At 47.4% G+C, this 19249-nt stretch overlaps 1 protein-coding gene across 1 annotated transcript in view; it reads left to right on the top strand.

The window, feature by feature from the left end:
* Nucleotides 1–19249, top strand: part of FBRSL1 (fibrosin like 1) — a 317105-nt gene that overhangs the window by 157727 nt on the left and 140129 nt on the right. The window contains 1 exon segment of the mRNA XM_027844057.1: nucleotides 7572–7607. Coding sequence (XP_027699858.1) covers nucleotides 7572–7607 — 36 coding nt within the window.

Raw genomic sequence — 19249 nt, 5'->3', positions numbered from 1 at the left:
GCTTAGGGACCAGGGGAGGGCACTTGGACAACAGCTGGACCGGCCTTCCCTACCCCCTAAGCTGTGGTGACATAGAGAACTCTGCTGGAGGGGACAGGCAGGAGCCTGGAGGAGGCTCCTGATGCACCCTGGGAGGCGGCAGGACTTTTCATCCTAGAGCCATCCCTCTCTCCCCGCAGCCGGCCGGCTGGAAGAGACCTCAGAGGCCATTTAGTTCAACCCCCTCATTTTGCAGATGGGGAAACTGGGGCCCCGAGAGCCTATGGGACTTGCCTAAGTTGTCAAGTCCTGTTGATTGTGCCCCTTCTACAGCGCTCCCTTTCTTCTGTCCTGGACTGCGAAAGTCTCTTAACATGTTCCCCACCCTTCTGGCTCTCCACTTTCTAGTCCGTTCTTAAAATCATAGTATCACAGAATAGAGCTGGAAGGGACCTCAGACACCATCCAATCCAGCCTTTGCTTTTTTTTCTGTTTGGTTTTTTTTTTAAATTAATTTGTTTAATTTTTAATTTTCAATCACTTTCATAAGCTTCTGAGTTTTAAATTTTTTCCTCCTCCCTCCCCAAGATGGCGAGCAATCTGATATAGGCTCTACATATACATTCATATTAAACATATTTTCACATTAGTCGTGTTATAAAGAGAAATTAGAACCAATAGGCGGAACCACGAGAAAGAAGAAACAAAACACAATAGAAGAAAAAAAAGAGCAAATAGCATGCTTCAATCTACATTCAGACTCTATAGTTCTTTCTTTGGATGTGGATAACATTTTCCATCATGAGACCTTTGGAGATGCAAAGGTTGCTGAGAAGAGCTAAGTCTGTCAAAGTTAGTCATCGCACAACGTGGCCGTTACTGTGTACAACGTTTTCCTGGTTCTGCTCACTTCACTCAGTGTCAGTCCATACAAGCCTTTCCAGGTTTTTCTGAAGTCTGCCTGCTCATCATTCCTTAGAGCACAATAGTATTCTTTTACATTCATATACCACAACTTGTTCAGCCATTCCCCAACTGATGGGCATCCTCTCAATTTCCAATTCTTTGCCACCACAGAAAGAGTGGCTATAAATATTTTTGTACGAGTCCTTTTCCCATTTCTATGATCTCTTTGGGATATAGCCCTACCTTCTTCACTTTTTATAGATGTGGAACCTGGGCCTTAGAAGTGATGGGACTTACTTAGGTCCCACAGTAGGTAACTGGCCAGAGCCATGAATCCTCCACCTCTCTGGGCCATCTGACGCTGTGGGTGCCCTCCTAAGACAACGCTTCCAGGCTGTGTGATCTTGGCAAATCAGCTTTCCTCCTCTAGGGAAAGAGAGAAGCCTGGCCTTGGTGACCTCTGATCATGCTCATTCGATCCTTCATTCCCCTAAGTCTGGTCCAGGGCCTCCTACCTCTGGCAAATCCTCCATCCCCCAAGGGTCAGGAGTGTTGGCTCAGGACCTGCTCCCTTACGTCAAAAATGTCTGTCCATTCGGTTCTCTGTGTAAGAAGCCGGGTACCGCCCACTGCTATAAATTTTCTATTTTGCCTTTGAGACAAATATTCCGGGAATAGGCAGCTTTCCTCTCGGGCAGGGGCCAGAGCCCCAAGCCCCTGGCATCTGTCAGAATTATTCCACACATAAAATGCAATGAATCAGATGCCTCCAGGCTGAGCTAGCATGAGCTGTGGTTTCCCACTGGGGCAGATCCAGAAAATCTCCTTGGACCAGCAGGGCTGGGCAGGCTTTAGTTATTAAGCATGTGGATGGAATTGTGAACTGGGGGTCAGAAAGACCTGGATTCAAATTCCACCTGACACTAGCAGCTTTTATGACCCCCTGGCAAGTCATTCATTCAGTATTTGGTCAGCAATTGCTAAGTACTTGCTGTGTGTCCAGGTACAATGCTAGGATCCGGAGAATACGGAGACAAAAATGTAACAGTCCCTGCCTTCAGAGAGTTTACATTCTTTTGAGAAATCACATGTACACAGAAAATTGAATTTTAAAATATGCAAAATAGCTGTAAAGTAATTTGGGGATTGAAGATACTTAGGGGGTTCAAGATAGACCTACTGTAGGAGGTGGCATTTGAGCTGACCTTTGGAGGTAGCCAGGAATTCTGAGACTCAGATGAGCTATCTCAGGACGGGGGATAGCCAGCAGAAAAGCACAGACACTGTTTGACCTCTCTGCTGCTCAGTTTCCACATCTATACGATGGAGCTAGTAATAGCACCTGTCTTCCCCAGGCTGCCTTGAGGGTCAAATGACATAATGTAAGTAAAGGAGTTGGCAAAGTATGAACAGAGTAGGTGCTTAATAAATGTTTATCATCAGTCAACAAGCATTTATTAAGTGCCTGTTGTGGGCCAGGCACGTGGATACAAGCAAAGGCAAAAAACAATCTCTGCCCTCCAAGAGCTTACAGTCTTGTTGGAGAGACAACATGCAAACAACTCCCTGCAAATAAGATATGGACAGGATACGCTGGACGTCCTCTCAGAGCAGAGGCTTCCTGTGGAAGATGAGGTTTTAGCTGAGCCTCGAAGGCAGCGATGAGGAAGCAGAGCTTTCCAGAGTCTGGAGATGGAAAGTCTCATGCAAGAACGGCCCGAGGCCAGTGTCACTGGATCATGGAGTACTCTGATGGAAGGTGTGAGAAGACTAGTTTGGGGCAGTGGTTCTTAACCATTTTTGTGTGCCCTGGGCCCCTCTGGCAGTCTGGTGATGACTAGGACGCCTACTCACAGTAATGCTTTCAAGTGCGTGGTATTATGAGAAGACACCCAAGCCTACCCCTTCAAGAAGGGGGGAGGTTCACAGGTATAAACACTGCACATGTTTGTGGACCAGTCCATCGTGCTGACTTTTTTTCCCCTCTCTAACAAAAAATACTATTTGCCATATAGGATGGCTCCCAGGGAGGGGAAGGTGGGCTACTATGTTGTTGTAAGGAAGAGAAAACATTAATAAAAATTGTTGAGAGAGAGAATTACAACAGAAATCAGTTTTATCGAAATATAGTAATCAATGTTCTTTTTAAGAAAACAAGTTCATGGAACCCAAGTTAAGGTCCTTTGGTGCTGGTTTTTTCCAACGAGAAACTCCCTTAACCAGTAAAAGTCAGCAGTTTCTCTGCAGCTTTTATAGTGTTGGAGAGTTATCTGGGCACTTAATAGGTAAAGTGACTTACCTGTAGTTCACACAGTCCATTCAGAGGCAGGATTCTGACCACTCTTTTCATCCAAAGCCTCTCAATATCAACAGCATCATCATCATCATCATCATCATCATCAATGAAGTCACACAGCCAATATAAGAGAAGACTGGGCTGCTGCCGTATTCATTCGCACGGATCCAGGATCTCATTGATTTTGAGGATCGAAAGCCAGGGCCGGCCCGTCTCGTGCAACTCTTATCCAGGCCCTCCTATAAATTCCCATCCTGCTTTCCGTGAACTTTCTCCTGACGTTGCACCAGTCGCAATGGGCTGTCTTTGCTGGGCCCCGCTGTCCCTTACCGAAGGACTGGCCCATCTTCTCTTCCTACAGCACGTTTCCTAGATGACGACTTTTCCTCACGTTCTTTTCAAGTTGTTGGTTACTGCTGCCTCTCATTTCCCCTCTGGGGGTTCTTCATTTTTGATTCTGGGTCATTTGTTATATTCCATGTTTTTACCTGCCTACGCAAGTATACAAAGATGAAAACAAATCAGTCCTTGCCCTCAAGGAGCTTATGTTCTCCTACGGGGTAGGGTGGGTGCACAGGTACTCAGATTAAGTTTGTCTCTTTTTATTAGGGCAGCTAGGTGGTGCAGTGGATAATATGCTGAGCTTGGAGTCAGGAAGAGTGGTCCAGCCTCAGATACTAGCTGTATGACCCTGGGCAAGTTATTTCATCCTGTTTGCCTCAGTTTCCTCATCTGTAAGATGAGCTGGAGAAGGAAATGACAAACCCCTCCAATATCTTTGCCAAGAAAACTCCAAATGTTACCCACACACACACATACACACACACACACACACACACACACACACACCCTCTGGGTCTAAACAGGGCTCTGTGAGGCTGGGCTGGGCTGTGGGGGGAGAAATAGATTGTAGGGGAATGAATGAAACCCAGCTCTCAGCAGGACTGAGGAGGAATCAATTAGGTTCAACAGGACTGACCCTAGAGCAGTGAGGCCATTCAGAGCTGGGCTTTGACTATTCCAAAGAAGCACGTCCCTCCTGGTCCACCCCCCTCCATCCTGCAGAGCTTCTCACTCTGAAAAGGGCCTTCTGTCTACCCTGGGAAGGCAGGGCCTCTCCCCCAGTGCCTGAATCCTCCCACAGGACCACTCATTAGCAAACAGCAGCAGAGAAATTTACTCCTCCTTGGCATCCGGCTGCTGCCCCTTGGGTCCCTCCCAGCCCTTTCAGTATTCGTTTGTATCTTCTGCTGCCATTATGGAATAAGATCAATCACTCAACAAACATTTATTTAGCTTTTACTTAGACAGCTAGTGTAGTATGGGTATATAGGGAAGGGACCTGGAGTCAAGAAGACCCCAGTTCAAATCCAGTCTCAGACACTCTTACCTAGACCTGTGACTGCAGCAAGTGGGCAGAGCTGTTTGCCTCAGTTTCCTTATCTGTAAAATGGGGGAAATAGCAGCACCTACCTCCCAGGGTGGTTGTGAAAATCCAATGAGATAATATTTGTAAAGATCTTTGTGAACTTTAAAGCGCCATACAGCCACCACAATCACCATCATCATCATCACATACTAGGCACTGGGGATACAAAAATGAAAATGGTTCCTACCTTAAAGTAGCTTACATTTTATAGGGGGAGGCATCTTGCTGTTTGTCCTTCATTTTCAAAGAGCACCATGACATCAGGGAGGTGATGTCATGACGTGACTTGCAAGTAAATCAGATTATAGTGAGGCGGGGCTGTGGAAAGTCACCAACCTCACTTTCTTCTCCAGAGCCATCTGGGTCCAGAGGGGAGGTATAGTTCTGGACCAGGAAGAGAATTCAAAAGCCATTAGCTCAACCACCTCCTTTGCCAGATGGGGAACCAGGGGCTCACAGATTTGGAACTAGAGGGGACACAGGATGATTGATTTCAGAGTCAAAAAAGAAGTCCTCTCACTTGACAGCAGAGAAAACCGAGGCCCTAGCAAATAATTAACTGGCCCTCGGCCTCCCAGCTTTTAAGCAGCAGAACCAGAATTTTAACCGAGGTCCATTAGCTCCAAGTCCCCAGCTCTTTCCACGGCCCCATGCTGTCTCTCAGTGTCTTTCCTTTTGGAGCCCGGGATTTTGTACCATGCCCCTTTAAATCAAAAGTTTTACATAACACTAAGACCTTGTTAATGGTCAGCAAGAGGTGGCCTGATAGTGCAGGCTGAAATCCAGATTGGAGGGACTGTATGAGAGAGAGAGCACTGGAATTTCTAGGTCAGATCTGGAGACTGGTGGTTGGGGGGGCTTTGTTTGAGATGGGAGGAAGCTCCATTCCCACTTCTGTTCAGGCTCACTCCTCCATCTCCCTTCTCCCTCTCCATTCCTGCTCCATCCCTAGTTCTCACTTCCACTTTCTAGTAGGTAGAAACCACAATCAACTTGTGAGTTTTAGGGGGGCGTTTTCCACGTGGGAGAGGGTCCAGCCAAGTGTCAGCCCTTTCGATCCTTCCTCCAACCCAGCACCACCCCACCCACCCCTCTCCTTCCCAACCCCCCTCCCTTTGGGTTACCCCATTCCCTATCCAGGTCCTTGATTGCTGGGTCTCCCCCAACTCAGTTGTTCAATCCAAAAACCCATTTCTTAAAAGGCCCGTTACTCTGGACATCCTTTTATACTCGAGCAGGATGTCTGCATACTACAGTCCAGGGATTATATCCAGCCTACAGCCTGTTTTTATAGGAGCTAAGCATGTTTTTAAATATAATAAAAACCATTCTTAAGGCAGTGAGCCAAATCATATGTTTGCTGACCCCTGCTCTTGAGTGATTAGACTCATAGAACTGCAGCATCTCACACTTACAGGGAACATCTTTGGTCACATGGTCCAGTTCGTTCCATGTACAAAAATGAATCTCCCTACAGTACACCATCCTTTGCTTGCAAATATCCAAGGGTGGGGACGGGTCCCATTTTCCCCTACACATCATGCTCTTTGGGATGACTAATTAGAGGGAAACTTTTCCTAACATCAAGATTATAATTCCCCGGATAATTCCCAGTTCGACCCCAGGTTCTGATGGTGGTAGCCATCAGAGAACCAATAGTGACGTGTTCTTCTTTCTTTTGATTGAGAAGTGGGGGCTTACGGGTGGGAACTATTGCAATTGTTGCTGGATTTGGCAGGTGTATGGGTTGTTTTTCTTTTGTCTGAATGGGAACGGGTGGGCCATAGAGTCTAACAATAAATCACTTTAATCGCAAAAGGTATCAATAAAACTTAATATTAAAATTTTCCAATGAAATGTGGAGGCAGGTATTGGGAATACTTAAGTGAAATGACACCATCCCCGCCCTCAGAGGGCTTTCAACCTAATGGTGTGCTTTAGTGAATCTTACGTGAAAAAGCATGGACATATAATGAAGGGTAGAACGTACAAGGTGTCCCAAAAGTCTTAGTGCAGTGTTCAACTATTAAAGTGTCAAAGCTGTTTGAGCAAAGTAAATCCATTTAAGGTTTAACAACTTAAAACTGCACTGAGGCTTTGGGGATCCCTGTGTAAGGGTATATATAAGAAGCAGCTCTAGATCAAATGCCTAGCACAGCGTTGGTGCTTAATAAATAATTTTTGGTTGACGGATTTAAGTGGTGTAAGAAATTTTGAAGAAGGGAGAGGTCACTTTTAAGAGAATTGAGGCCAGCTTCCAGGGGAGATAGTCCCTGAGCTGGCTTGTGATGGATGATAGGATTACAGCTCTATATCTAGGAGGAACCTCAGAGACCATCTGATAGTCCTTCTTCCCATTTTACACATGAGTTACCAAGGCCCAGAAACATTAAGTGCCTTGCCTTTCATGCATAGCTAGTAGGTAACAGTTTGGGATTTGAACCCAGGTCCTCCAGTGAACTAACCTGCCACCCCTCACAGAGATAGGAATGATGTACACTTTAGTTCCAGCAGATAGTTTGTGAAGGGGAATAATGTGAAATAAAGTCAGAAGGTTAGGGCAGGTGGTAGAGAGCCCTAGGTGCCATGCTGGGGAGTTTAAATTTTGCCCCTGTGGGCAGTAGGGAGCCACAGAAAGCTTTTGAGCCAGGGGAATGGCATAGAACCAGTGTTCCTTCTGATTCAACATGAGGTATCTAGAACTGAGGGGCTTTGAGAGGTACAGTACCTGAAATCCTTCAGCTAGGGCTTGGGTCATTTCAGCAATCCCACTGCAAGCATTTATTCAGCCCCTCTCATGTGCTGGGCACTGGGATTATGAAGACAAGGCCAAGTCCCCTGTCCTCAAAGAGCTTATGTTCTAACAAAAAACTCAACCAGAAACTTAGACCCTCAGCAGTTCTGATATTTCCTGTGGTGTGGCTTCCCCGTAATTGACTGTGACTGTCCTTCCTCCCACAGAGCTCCGCGCAGGCCTTCTCAGGACGAGGCTATTCCGTAAGTCTCTTTCAACATCTTTGTGTCTGTCTGTTTCCGATCATTGCAATATGGGACACTGAGGGAGGATGAGGGAATGGGGGTGGTGTGCTGGAGAGGGACCGGGTGCTCAGGGACACCCACCTGTGTTGGCAGCGTTCACAGACCAACTTCCTTCGCCGATAGTAAAAGATGGTTAGACCTAGCCTTTGGTGTGAACGTAGGGGTTGGACAGCGCCCAAGGATCTTGATCTGATTTTAACCTGTACAGGCTGGGCTTACTCAAGGTAGGAATAGCACGGTGCCGCGTCCCTGTTCCAGTTGCCATCTCTGTCCCTTCTGCTCTGCTCCATCCCAACTTCCCCTCTCGCCCCACCCCCATCTCTCCATCTCTATTCTGGACCTGCCTCTCTCCTAGTTCCCATTTACATCACCATTGGAGAAGACAAAGGGACTGCAAGTGGTGAATTTCTGAGGAATTTTTCACCGTGAAGAGCATCCTGGCCAAGTGTGTTTTGGTGCCCTTCGAATATGTGTTAGGTGGTCATCAATTGTACATTAGGTGCTCGCAAGTGTGTGTCAGAGCTCTCTATATAAACACATCTACCCATTTGTGCACAGCTGGGTCTGGGGAAGGTGATCCCTTTCCCGGAGCCTTTTGAAGCACACCCTCAGGGCTACCAGGAAGTGGGCTGGGTCAGCAGGGAGTTAGGTATAGATGTTTGTTCTAAACCAGAAGAATTCAAGCTAGGGGATCAGCACAGTGGTCACTTCATATGAGCCAGGGTGTGATTCCTGTCCCCAGAGGCCACGGGGAGTGAGTTGGGGGTGTAAGGGGAGGGAGGGCTTGATCACTTCTATACTGATCACAAGAACACCTGCCACAAAACGTGTGTGTCTCTGCACCCTGAGCCCAACACCTCTCTCTGTTAGGAGGTGGGTGCTGTCTTTCATCGTAGATCCTCTGGAATCATGGTTGGTCATAGCCTGCCGTGTTAACTTTTACGTTGTTGTGGATAGCTGGAATTTGACAAAGATACTGTCTCTACTCCCTAGAATGCCCCTATAAAGCTCTCGTTATTAAAATGAGCCCTCTCAGTGGCAAAGAACTCAGGCCGGAGGGGGCACTGCCCCCACCCCTGCCTCCAACTCTTAAAGGGCTCCCATCTGAGGAGCTGAGAACATTTTAAATGACCCTGTCAGTTCTTCCATGATGCTGGAAGTGTTTGCCCTAGAAACATCTTCTGTCTACAATATGAGTTGACATTGAGAGTAATCTTGACCCTGGTTGCTTGGTTCCCTAGCCTTGAGTGCCCTGACCAGGGCCAAGAGCCAGACTGACCATGCACAGGTACCATGACAGGTCACACTTCAGGCCACAGACCTATGTGGAATACAACAAACTAGGTTCCCTAGGGACTTACAAGTTGCATTTTGGTTCAGTTGCATGGGATCTAGGTGAGAGGAGGCAGCTGTGCCACAGAATCTGTCTTGGGCAGACCTGCCATCACCCTGTGGATCTCTGTCCTAGCTCAGCAACCTGAGCCAATGAGGGAATTGAGGGATGTGGAGAGACTCCAGTCCTATTGTTAGGATGGGCAAACCTTCTCTGATCAGTTTGTTTCTGTTCTTACACGTGTTCTCCTCTTTCCTCTTTCCCCTTTCCCCCTCCCCCACCTCCCTCTCTGTCCTGCATTACATTTGGCCAGGCCTTGCTATCATATGGTCTGCTGTTAACCACCAACTTTTATGCGTACTCACAGACCAGCTCTTATCAATGGAGGGTCTGGGAATTCAGGTCTCTGAAGGCTTCATTAGGAATGACCTGTGGGCCATAACACATATAAACTTCTATATTCATGCTCATACATTCACACTTAGGGATACAAAGATATACATATATATGCTTTTAAAATATCACCCCAGGTGTGATTCCTTTGTCTGTGTGGCACTGGAGTCTGCTTTGTCAGATAGAGGTAATTCATTTCAAAGGGAAAGTGACCTCCAGCCTCCCCAGTACCATTCTTTTTCTCTTTCTTCTTCTGTTTTTTTCCTCTTCCTATCTCCCTTCTTCCTTATCTCCCCCATTCTTCTCCCTTCTCACCTTTCTTCCTCTCCCCTTTTCCCTCTCCTTCTAGTTTTCTTTTCTTCTTTCTTACAACTCTTCCCCCAGATCTGTTTCCCATTAAACAGTATCCTGCTTCTAATTAGGATGAAAAGTTCCTATAAATTTTCCCTGGTTGCCTTGCCCATAAATAGGCCTTGGGCCTGGCTGGCTGGCTAACTAACTGGCTAACTTTCCAAGAGCTGAGTCAGTGACCCCATCCCAAGGGGCTTCATGGCACCCCAGTGTTTATGGGGAGAAGTCACAGTGGGATGGCAATTCATACCATCCCACTGGGCTTTTATTTTATTTTATTTTTTAAGGCAGTTGGGGTTAAGTGACTTGCCCAGGGTTCCACAGCTAGTGAGTGTTAAGTGTCTGAGGCTGGATTTGAACTCACCTCCTCCTGACTCCAAGGCTGGAGCTCTATCCACTGCGCCACCTAGCTGTCCCTAAATAGGAGGATTCTTACTTGATATTTTTTTCATTTATTTATTTACTTGTTTGTTTGTTTATTGGAGGCAGTCAAGGTCAAATGACTTGCCCTAGGTCACACAGCTAGAAAGTATCTGAGGTTGGATTTGTTCTCAGGTCCTCTTGACTGTAGAGCCAGTGCTCTCTCCACTGTGCCACCTAGCTGCCCCTACCTCCCTCCCCCCTTGTCTCCATCACTTATTTCTTCAAGTTCCATCTAAAATCCCACCTTCTACAGAAAGCCTTTCTCATTATCCTTTAAATCAAGAGCATCCCCTCCCTTGATTATTTTGCAGTTTACTTTGTCTGTATCTTGTTTTTACATAATTGTTTGCATGCTTGTCTCCCCCATTAGTTAGTATGTGAGGGCCTTGCAAATAAGGACTTTCTTTTGTCTTTCTTTGTATCCTTAAGAGTTATCAAAGGTCTGGCATATAGTAGGTGCTTAATAAATGTGTTTTGAGTGACTCGGTCATGATTAAAGGTTTAATTAGACTAGTAAAACAGGGGAAAATCACAAAAGCATTAAACACACATGTCATGCATGGAGTGATAGATTCCAAATACTTGCCAGTTCCACTATGGCACATACTACCCCTTCCAGGCTGGAGTCTGTTTCCTCTCTCTCTCTCTCTCTCTCTGTCTCTGTCTCTCTCTCTCTCGCTCTCTCTCTCTCTCTCTCGCTCTCTCTCGCTCCCTCTCTCTCTCTCTCTCTCTCGTCTTCTCATCTTTGAGAGCCACCCTGGAAATCTGTTGTCTTATAATAGGCCTCCTGTCTCCCAGTAAAGTAGAATCAGGGCACAGATAGTCCCCAGTGGAAAAGTGTAGAAGCTTTTGGTGGCTCTCTGGCCTCAGCTGCAGAGGCAAACAGGTCATTGGTTCCAGAATTTGCTCTGTAGGGTTTACACCTGTCTGTCTTCCACACTAGGAGGAGCACTGCAAAAATACCTCTGAGGCCAACACCCAAAGGGTGCCACTTGACTTTCGAAGATCTCATGGCAGCAGGGCCCGACAGCTCTCCCTGTGTATTGTTCCTCCTGTGCCTTCCTTTGTCCTTCAGAAGAATGTCAGTCACTCCTGCTTCTAATGTTGCATCTGATATCCAGAGAATCCTGGTTGTATTGGTATCGAATTTGACTGGAAACGGTCCCTGCCCTGGTGGGCTTTTTGAAAACACTGTCCCTTGTGGACATTTCCCCTACATGTCCCCTACAAGGGCTGCCTTCCTCCCAAGGTTGGCGCTAAAGTCTGCTCCTGCTGACGTCGATCTCTGACCAGGAATAAAGGATGAAGGCAGGGAGAGTGAAAGCCGCACTATCAAACAGTCATTCAGTAGGTCTATACTGCATGCCTTCCTGCCCTCATGGTCACACAGTCATGGAGCTAGAAAACTCCTCCAAGGTGGGCTGGTGTGTCTGTGGAGTCACAAGACCTGGGTTCAAATTCTGCCTATCACTACCTCTCTGGGCCTCAGTTTCCTCCTCTCTGCAATCAAGGTGGCTTCTAAAGTCCTTTCCATAATTGGAATCATGGAGTTCTGAGTTCAGATCCCACCTCAGACACTTTTAAACCATGTGGCCCTGGCCAAATCATTTAACCTCTTTCAACCTCATTTTCCCGTCCATAAAATGGGGATAATAATAGCACCAACTTCAAAGAATTGTTGTAAGACTTAAATAAGCTAATATACATTAAGTGCTTTGCAAACCTTAAAGCCACATATAAATGCTAGATAGTTAATGTAATTGTTTTATTTATACTTTTTTTAAACATTGCTGTCACTTCCCAAGAAGTCTACCTCCCCCCCACTCACACACACATAGAACACATAGACCTTCTTTGAAACAAACCTAACCTTCAGGCATTTCTGCTAATGTATGCCTCATTCAGCACCTGTAGGTCACCGCCTCTCTGTCCTGGTATCTGGAGGCATCCTTCACTATCAGGCCCCTGAAATGACACTTGGCACTGAATTGCTTCCCATTCTGAAGCCTTTCGATGTTTTGTTTTGTTTTTTCCTGTCCATATCATTATCATCCTCTTATAACTTCTTCTTCCCGCAATCTAGCTTATTTCATTCCCCATCTGTCAGCCCAGGAGCTCACTGTTAGGATGGGGTATCCAGGGCCTCCCCTTGGGACCCTCCCCAGAAGCCTGGTGCAAGTTTTCTCACATCTCTCTTTCAGCCTCAGTATTCTGAATTTTGTGTCTTTCCTATTGGGTTTAGGTCAGAGCTATTTCTGCTTTGGGAGCTGTAGGGCCTGTGTTGCCACCCCACCCCCGCTCCAGCCTGGTAGGGTAGAGGGGGGATGTTCCTTTATCCCTTTCTAAGAGAGAACCCTTTTCCCACAATGCCCCCCCGCCCAAGCCTCCCAGGTGCGGCCTCTGCTTGGTCCTCCCTCTTGCTACACAAATGAGTAACAGAAGCAGATGGCCCAGCAGGGGGCCATCAAAAAACTGACAGCACCCCCACCCCCCAGCCTCTCCCTGGAGGCTGAAGCCTCTTTACACCAGGCCCCATGGGGCCTGTCCAACTGAAAGGATGATTTGTCTGGCCCTGTGTGTGGCCTCCCAAACCCTGCTAACTGGCCGCCCCCTGGCTGTTCCCCTGACTTCCTCCCATGACTCCTGATCTCCCACTCAGGCCTAGTGACCACACCCACCAGGACTGCTGACTGACCCTTCACTGTGTCCACTGCTATCCATCCCCCCTGCCTTGGCCTGACTACTCCCAGCCCTCTGGCCACTCCCCTGTTGCTACTGGCTACAGATACACATGCCTTCTGCTCCCCTCCACCTTGTAGGCAGGTCCCAGGCTGGAGCTCGTCTCCATGGAAAAGTGGGGCACAGCTTCCGGCCCTGCCAGGAGATCCATCAGCTATCATATAGATTAGTTCCTTCAAGACGGCTGCACAGGCTCCCCCCTTCCCAGCCACCACCTTCCTCCATCACTGACCCCTTGCTGATTAGTAAAGAGAGAGCAGACCATCCTCTGTGGGCACCACCCTTAGCATTCATAAGATCTCCCAATTCTCAGGGCTGGGGGCAGCCTCTGGAGACCATTGAAAGCCCAATGCTGTCATTATATGGAGGAGGAAACTGAGGCCCAGAGAGAGAAAGTGATTTTTTTATCAGGGTCACACAGTTATTTACTGGCCGACCTGGGCTAGATCCCAGGTTTGTTATCTCCTGCCCAGGTCTCTCTCCAAGGCAGAGCGTCTCATCCTACCACGGCCTATTCCTCATTGTCCGTTTTGTAGCCTGAGGCTACCTTGTACCTCTTTGGTGAGGAAGGTGTTGGAGTCCTCAGGAGGACACTTCTGTGGCCAACACTCAAGGAAATTGGAAGGGATAGCTAGCAGTTGTATAGTGAGTGCTTAAGGTTTGTAAAACCTTTTATTTCATTGGATCCAACCATGATGAGGAAACTGAGGCACACAGGTGGAGTGACTTGCCCAGAGTCATGTAGCTAGTAAAGATCTGAGGCAGCATTTGAACTCGGGTCTTACTGACCCCCAAGTCCAACCCTGTATTACCTAGCTGTGTCTTGGCCCCCCTGCCATGCCTGCTCTGGGTTCTAGGCTGCTCCCTTGGGATCCTCAGCTGTCTGTCCCATACTTAATCAGCCACTCAGTTGTGAAATAGAATGGATTCTAGTCCCAGGAATCTCAGGGACACACTGCTGCTCACACATTTGACTTTTTCCAATTCTAACTGGTTTCATCATGGACTGACCTATCTCTTCCTGAGCTCGTATCTCCTCGGCCCCAAGGTTCAGGCCCACAAGATGGGGCTCTTCTCCCAGCTACCATGTAGGGACCTTCAAATCCCTTCTCAGTTCCTGATGGGTTGATAGGATCGCCCTCCTTACCCAGTAGATGCTCAAGTCTCTCTTCTTCTCCCTCTCCTCCTGTTCTCTCTCTGTCTCTTTCTCTCCCTCTCTCCCCCCTCCCTCTCCTTCTATTCCTCTCCCCCTTTCCCTCTCTCCTCATGCCGATCAACTTTTATTCTGTCAAAAAGTTAGCATCTTATACAGCCATATTTGTGAATCAAAACAATGCAGTTTAGTTCAACAGACATTTATTAAGTGCTTACTGTGTGCAAGACAGTATGCCAAGTGCAAGGGATGTCCTATATGAATCAATAAGCATTTATTAAAAACAAAGAAAGGCAAATACATTTCCTGCCCTTGGGGTGCTTACATTCCAATAGGGACACAACACATAAAAAATATGTACATACAAGATTGACCTAGTATAGTTTGGAGAGGGTGAGTCTAACAGCTGGAGGGAGAAGGAGGAGGGGAGCTTTAATGTCTTTTTATGTCCAAATAAAGAATTACAATCAGTTTTCATATACCTGAGATTTTTCAAGCTCTTTCATATTTACAAAGCACTTTACATATTGTATCTCATTTGACTCTCACAACAACTTTTGAGTCGGTCAAGCAAGCAGTTATTCCATACCTAGTTTGTGCCAGATTCTGCTAAAAAATATTATTATCCCCATTTTACAGCACAGGAAATAGAGGTCTCAGGAGTTTCGGTGACTTGACTGTGGTCTAACCACTAGTAGCTGTCCAAGGTGGCAGTACAGCCACCCTACAGTCAGGTGGAGGCCTCCCCATCCCACAGCAGCCAGGACTTGGGGAAGGTTTTCCTTTCCTGGTTCTGCCATACTCACTACAGCAAACAGGGATCACTGAGGAACTCTAATTTACTAGCAAACAGTTATCAGAGGACAAGCCTCTGGGCATAGACTAGATACTCGAGATGGGGTCAGAAGAAAACACGGAAGCTTGGCAAGCAGCCAATGTTGGAAGAGCCCCCAAGGGGCCTCAAGGCTGACAGCTGAGAGACCCTGGGACCAGTGGGCCTGAAGACCTCAATATCTCAAACCCTCCCCTCCCCCCAGATCAAGGAGCCTCTATTCATTACTGTCTTAGCTCAGGGATCAGCCTGATGCAGCAGAAAGCACGCTGGCTGTGGAGTCAGAGGGCCTGGGTTCAAATCCCACATCTAACAGTTACTACCTGTGTGGTCTCAAGCAAACAATTTAAGTTCCCTGGGCCTCAGTTTCCCTGTCTGATAAATGAGGGTGTTGTACTAGGTCTTCCTTCAATAATCCCGTGATACTTGTGCAGTGCTGGGTAGTGTGGGCACCACTGTATATTAACAAGCTTTTATTTAGTGCTTCCTGGATGCCAAGCACTGAGCTCAGAGTGCCGGGATACAAAATCACAAATAATCCCTCCCCTCAAGGAGCTTACATTCAGATAACTCAGGATCAAGTACCTGTACTTGTTTTATTGGGGATGAATCAGGTGCTTCCCAAGGCTTCATGGGTCAGGAGTGGGGGCCACTGGTGGAGAGGAAGCTGCCATGCTCTTTTACCCCGTCAACCTTGGTTGGGGTTTCTCCTGGGTTCCTGTGTTAAGCAGGGATGCCAATGGGGACCAATGAAGGAGAAGGTCGAGTGCATGCCCGGCACTTGGCCATGTATCATGGCATCTGTGTCCCTTGGAGAAGCATGGTGCTCATGGTAGGACCCACGCTTACACTGGTGTTATGAACACCCACCACACCACAAGGCTTTAAGGGTAGGTACCAGCACCCGGAGCAGCTGGTACAATTCAGGCAGGCCTTGCCAAACTCTCTGATGGCAAGGTTCCTATACTTTTACCCACTAATTGTGTATCTCAGTAGTAACCTGAGCCATGACTTAGACCCACACAGACATTATGAACCCCCTCCACACATAGCCACCCTGATTTTTGGAGCTCGTGGTCCCTCACGTCTCCTAATTCCACCAGGTGTCTGTCTGTCTGTTAGGTACTCACTTTTAATCCCACCAATTGAATGTGCGTGTGTTTTTTATACCTAGAATAACACATGTTAAGTGCTTAATAAATGCATATTGATTGATATATTTGTCTAGATTTTAGTAAATTGCTGGAAAAATTCTCCTGTGCTTTTCTTATGGGAAAGATGGAGAATGTGGACTGGGCACTATAATGGTGGATTCCAAGCTGCCTGAATGGCCAGCCTCAAAGAGCCATAGTAAGTGTTTTGGTATTAGCTTAGACAGACTGAGCAGACAGACGAGCTGGGCCTTAATTAAACAAGCAGAGGCAAGTGAGCTGGCTCGCCTCTGGGAAATCGCGAAGCTCCCCCTTATGACCCTCAAACGAAAGGCTCATCTTTCTAATATCGGTATTCTACGGCTGCGGTTATCTGACTCTGAGACATGAATTCTGCCATCTCTGAAGAATTAAAAATATGTATCAGGCAGGGGAGTGGAGAGTTTGTTGAGTGGACTACAGGACTGATGAGAGCTGGAGCAGAGCATGAGACAGGAGAAGCGTATATACAGTGAAGAAAAGCCGGGCACACGGGAAGAGCTGGCGGTCCTGACAGCTCTGGGTTCTGATGGTGTACCGTTAGTTAGGTCCAGGGAAGTGAAGAAGGCCATAGTACATTGGAGGAATGGACCCCCTTGGGGCGAACTAATGGGAGGAAATGGGCAAGGGTCATGATCTGCGTTTTTGGAGGGCATAGCTGAGACAGTGAAATCATAGGTCCATTTGAGTCATCTTGCAAAGTAATAACAGTAATAATAATAGGTAGTATTTCTATAGCACTATAAGGTTTGCAAAGTGTTTTACAAATCTTATCTCATTTGATTTTCACAACAATCTTGGCAGGTACGTACCATTATCATCCCCGTTTTACAGATGAGGAAACCGAGGTAAACAGGTTAAGTGATTTGCTCAGGGTCACACATATCTGAGGATGGATTTGAACTGAGGTCTTCCTGACTCCAGGTTGTTATCTATACCACCCCCTTAAGCAGAATGAATGAATAGCATTTATTAAGCGTTTACTATGTGTAAAAGCACCATGTGAAGATAATCCCTGCTCTCAGGAAGCCCATAATCCAATGGGGCCTTCAGGTCTGAGGTTCCCTGACTCCGTTTACCCCTCAGCCTTGAACCTGTTAGGCCTCGCTTTTGCCCCAGGCCCTTTCTTCACTCCAGCTTCCCTCTTGTGCTGGAATTATCTCCTGAGCTTTTGCTATAGAGACCTCCATCCTAGTCAGAGGACAGAACTTGTCAGGAACTCGCCTAGGTGAAGCCCCAGAGCTGCCTGACCACACAGTTTGCAGAGGAAAGCCCTGGCCTGACCACATGCAAATCCCTGAGGGTGGAGCGAAGGCCTCATTTTCCTGATGCATTTCCTTAGCAAATTCTGCTCTGTGTCTTTCATGCAAAGTGTGGGCTGCTGTTCCTTGGACCTGGTGGGGCGGTAGCGTGAGGTAGAGAGGCCTTTTCCAAAGAAAAAAACAGCGTCCCTAAAATCTGAGGGCACAAGCAGCCCCAGAAGAACTATTTTCAATCTATTGGTGAGGGTTGACACCATCTAAGCCTTCAGATTCTGTGTCCCTGAACTTAGGGTTCTGTTTAAGGGAAACCAGGCTTGCCTTCCCTGCTCCTGACTATCCCTGTGATCTGAACCCTATTTTCTGCTTTGTACCCTGCCTGCCCAATGCCCTCTGACCCTTGACCAATCAAGTAAGGGGGAAGGACCAGGGGCCTGGGTGTCAGCCTGCAGGAAGGAAGAAAGGAGGGAAAGAAACAGACAAATAGATATGTAGATAAATAGAGGATAGATGATACACATTTTAGGCAAGCAAACAGATAAATGGATCCAGAGACAGAACAGGAAGGGAGGAAGGAGGATTGTTCAAGCACTGTGAATACAAATAGAGAAGCAAAGTAGTCTCTGCTCCCTAGGAGCTCACGTGCTAATGGGGAGAACACTAGAAGTCAGTTGGAAAGGTCCCTTGCTCCTTGGGGGCAGTGACAAAGAGGAGGAAAATGCTATTTCTACAGATAATCCATAATCCGTTTTCTGCCTAGAACTTTGATAGTGACAGCTCTCTTTTCTGGGACTTCAGTAGCTGTGGCTGCAGCACCCACAGCGGCAGTGTCCAGGCTGTATCTCCATGAAGGCCACTTCCCCCAGGATGGCTGCAGGGGTTGGGATGGGAGGAGGACCAGCAGTGGTCTGGCATGTGCTTTCATTCCCAGGGTTCTTGAGCTTACCTTCCCATCGACACTGGTGGGTTGTAATGAGTGAAATTCTGGACATGGTTAGCTTGACATATTGATTAGATATCCAAATGGGGAAGTCCAGCAGACCATGCTCAGTGATTGGGGTTGACGGTGGGGAGGAAGGTGGACCCCTCCCTTCTCCATAGGGATTGCTCCCCTCATCAACTTGGAGCAGGGCTGGTGGTCCGGGTGTCACTGCACTCTTTTCCATGGCTTTGGTTTCAGGGTACAGGATTGTCTCCATCAGGGTCAGAGGGGAGGTAGCCGTGGGGAGAGCCGTGGGGTGGTGGTTTGACCTGCCCTTCTACTCTGATAGTAGGTATTAGGAAGCCAATGGAGAGCTGACTTGCAGTCTGGAAAATCTGCATGGTGGCCATCTTCAAAACTCTCCAAGCTTTGCCAGTCACTTCATCTTGATGAGCCCCAGCTTCCTCATCTGTAAAATGGTGGCAATAATAATCCCTCATTGGGTCCTTGAAAAAAAAGTCCTTTTGTAAGTTGAGTTTAGCATTTTCTCCTTTAGCAGTGTTTTCCTGGCCCCAGCCCCTGCAGTAAGACCCCTTCACCCTATTGTCTCCCAAGCTGTGTTTGGTCTTTGGCAGGCACCCTACACACCTCCACATCCTTGGTTTCCTTCTTCCCTAGTCTTGAAAAGCATGGGACTTTCCATTACCCTTCATAGCTCATGGCCACCCCCATCTGTCATGCCTTCTTTAATGTGTCACTGGGGCCTTACTCTGAGTTTTAGGACCTCAAAGGCAGTTCCCTTACCATGGAGGAAAAGACACACAGTGACTTCAGTCCCACCCAGGTGCGCCCTTGAAGGAAGAGGTCAAAGAGGAGGGGGCTGAAGGGTGGGATAAGAAGAGCAGGTTTGAAGCCCAGGCCCTCGTATGTTCTAAAGACCCAGGTCCCATCTGTTCTGAAAGACCCAGGCCCCTGTCTGTTCTCAAAGACCCAGGCCCCCTCTGT

Source organism: Vombatus ursinus, unplaced genomic scaffold (genome assembly GCF_900497805.2).
Source record: "Vombatus ursinus unplaced genomic scaffold, bare-nosed wombat genome assembly UNPS02014935.1, whole genome shotgun sequence".
Classification (NCBI taxonomy): domain Eukaryota; kingdom Metazoa; phylum Chordata; class Mammalia; order Diprotodontia; family Vombatidae; genus Vombatus; species Vombatus ursinus.
The sequence above is the reverse complement of the archived record's forward strand: the minus strand, read 5'-3'. Positions and strand labels throughout refer to the sequence as shown.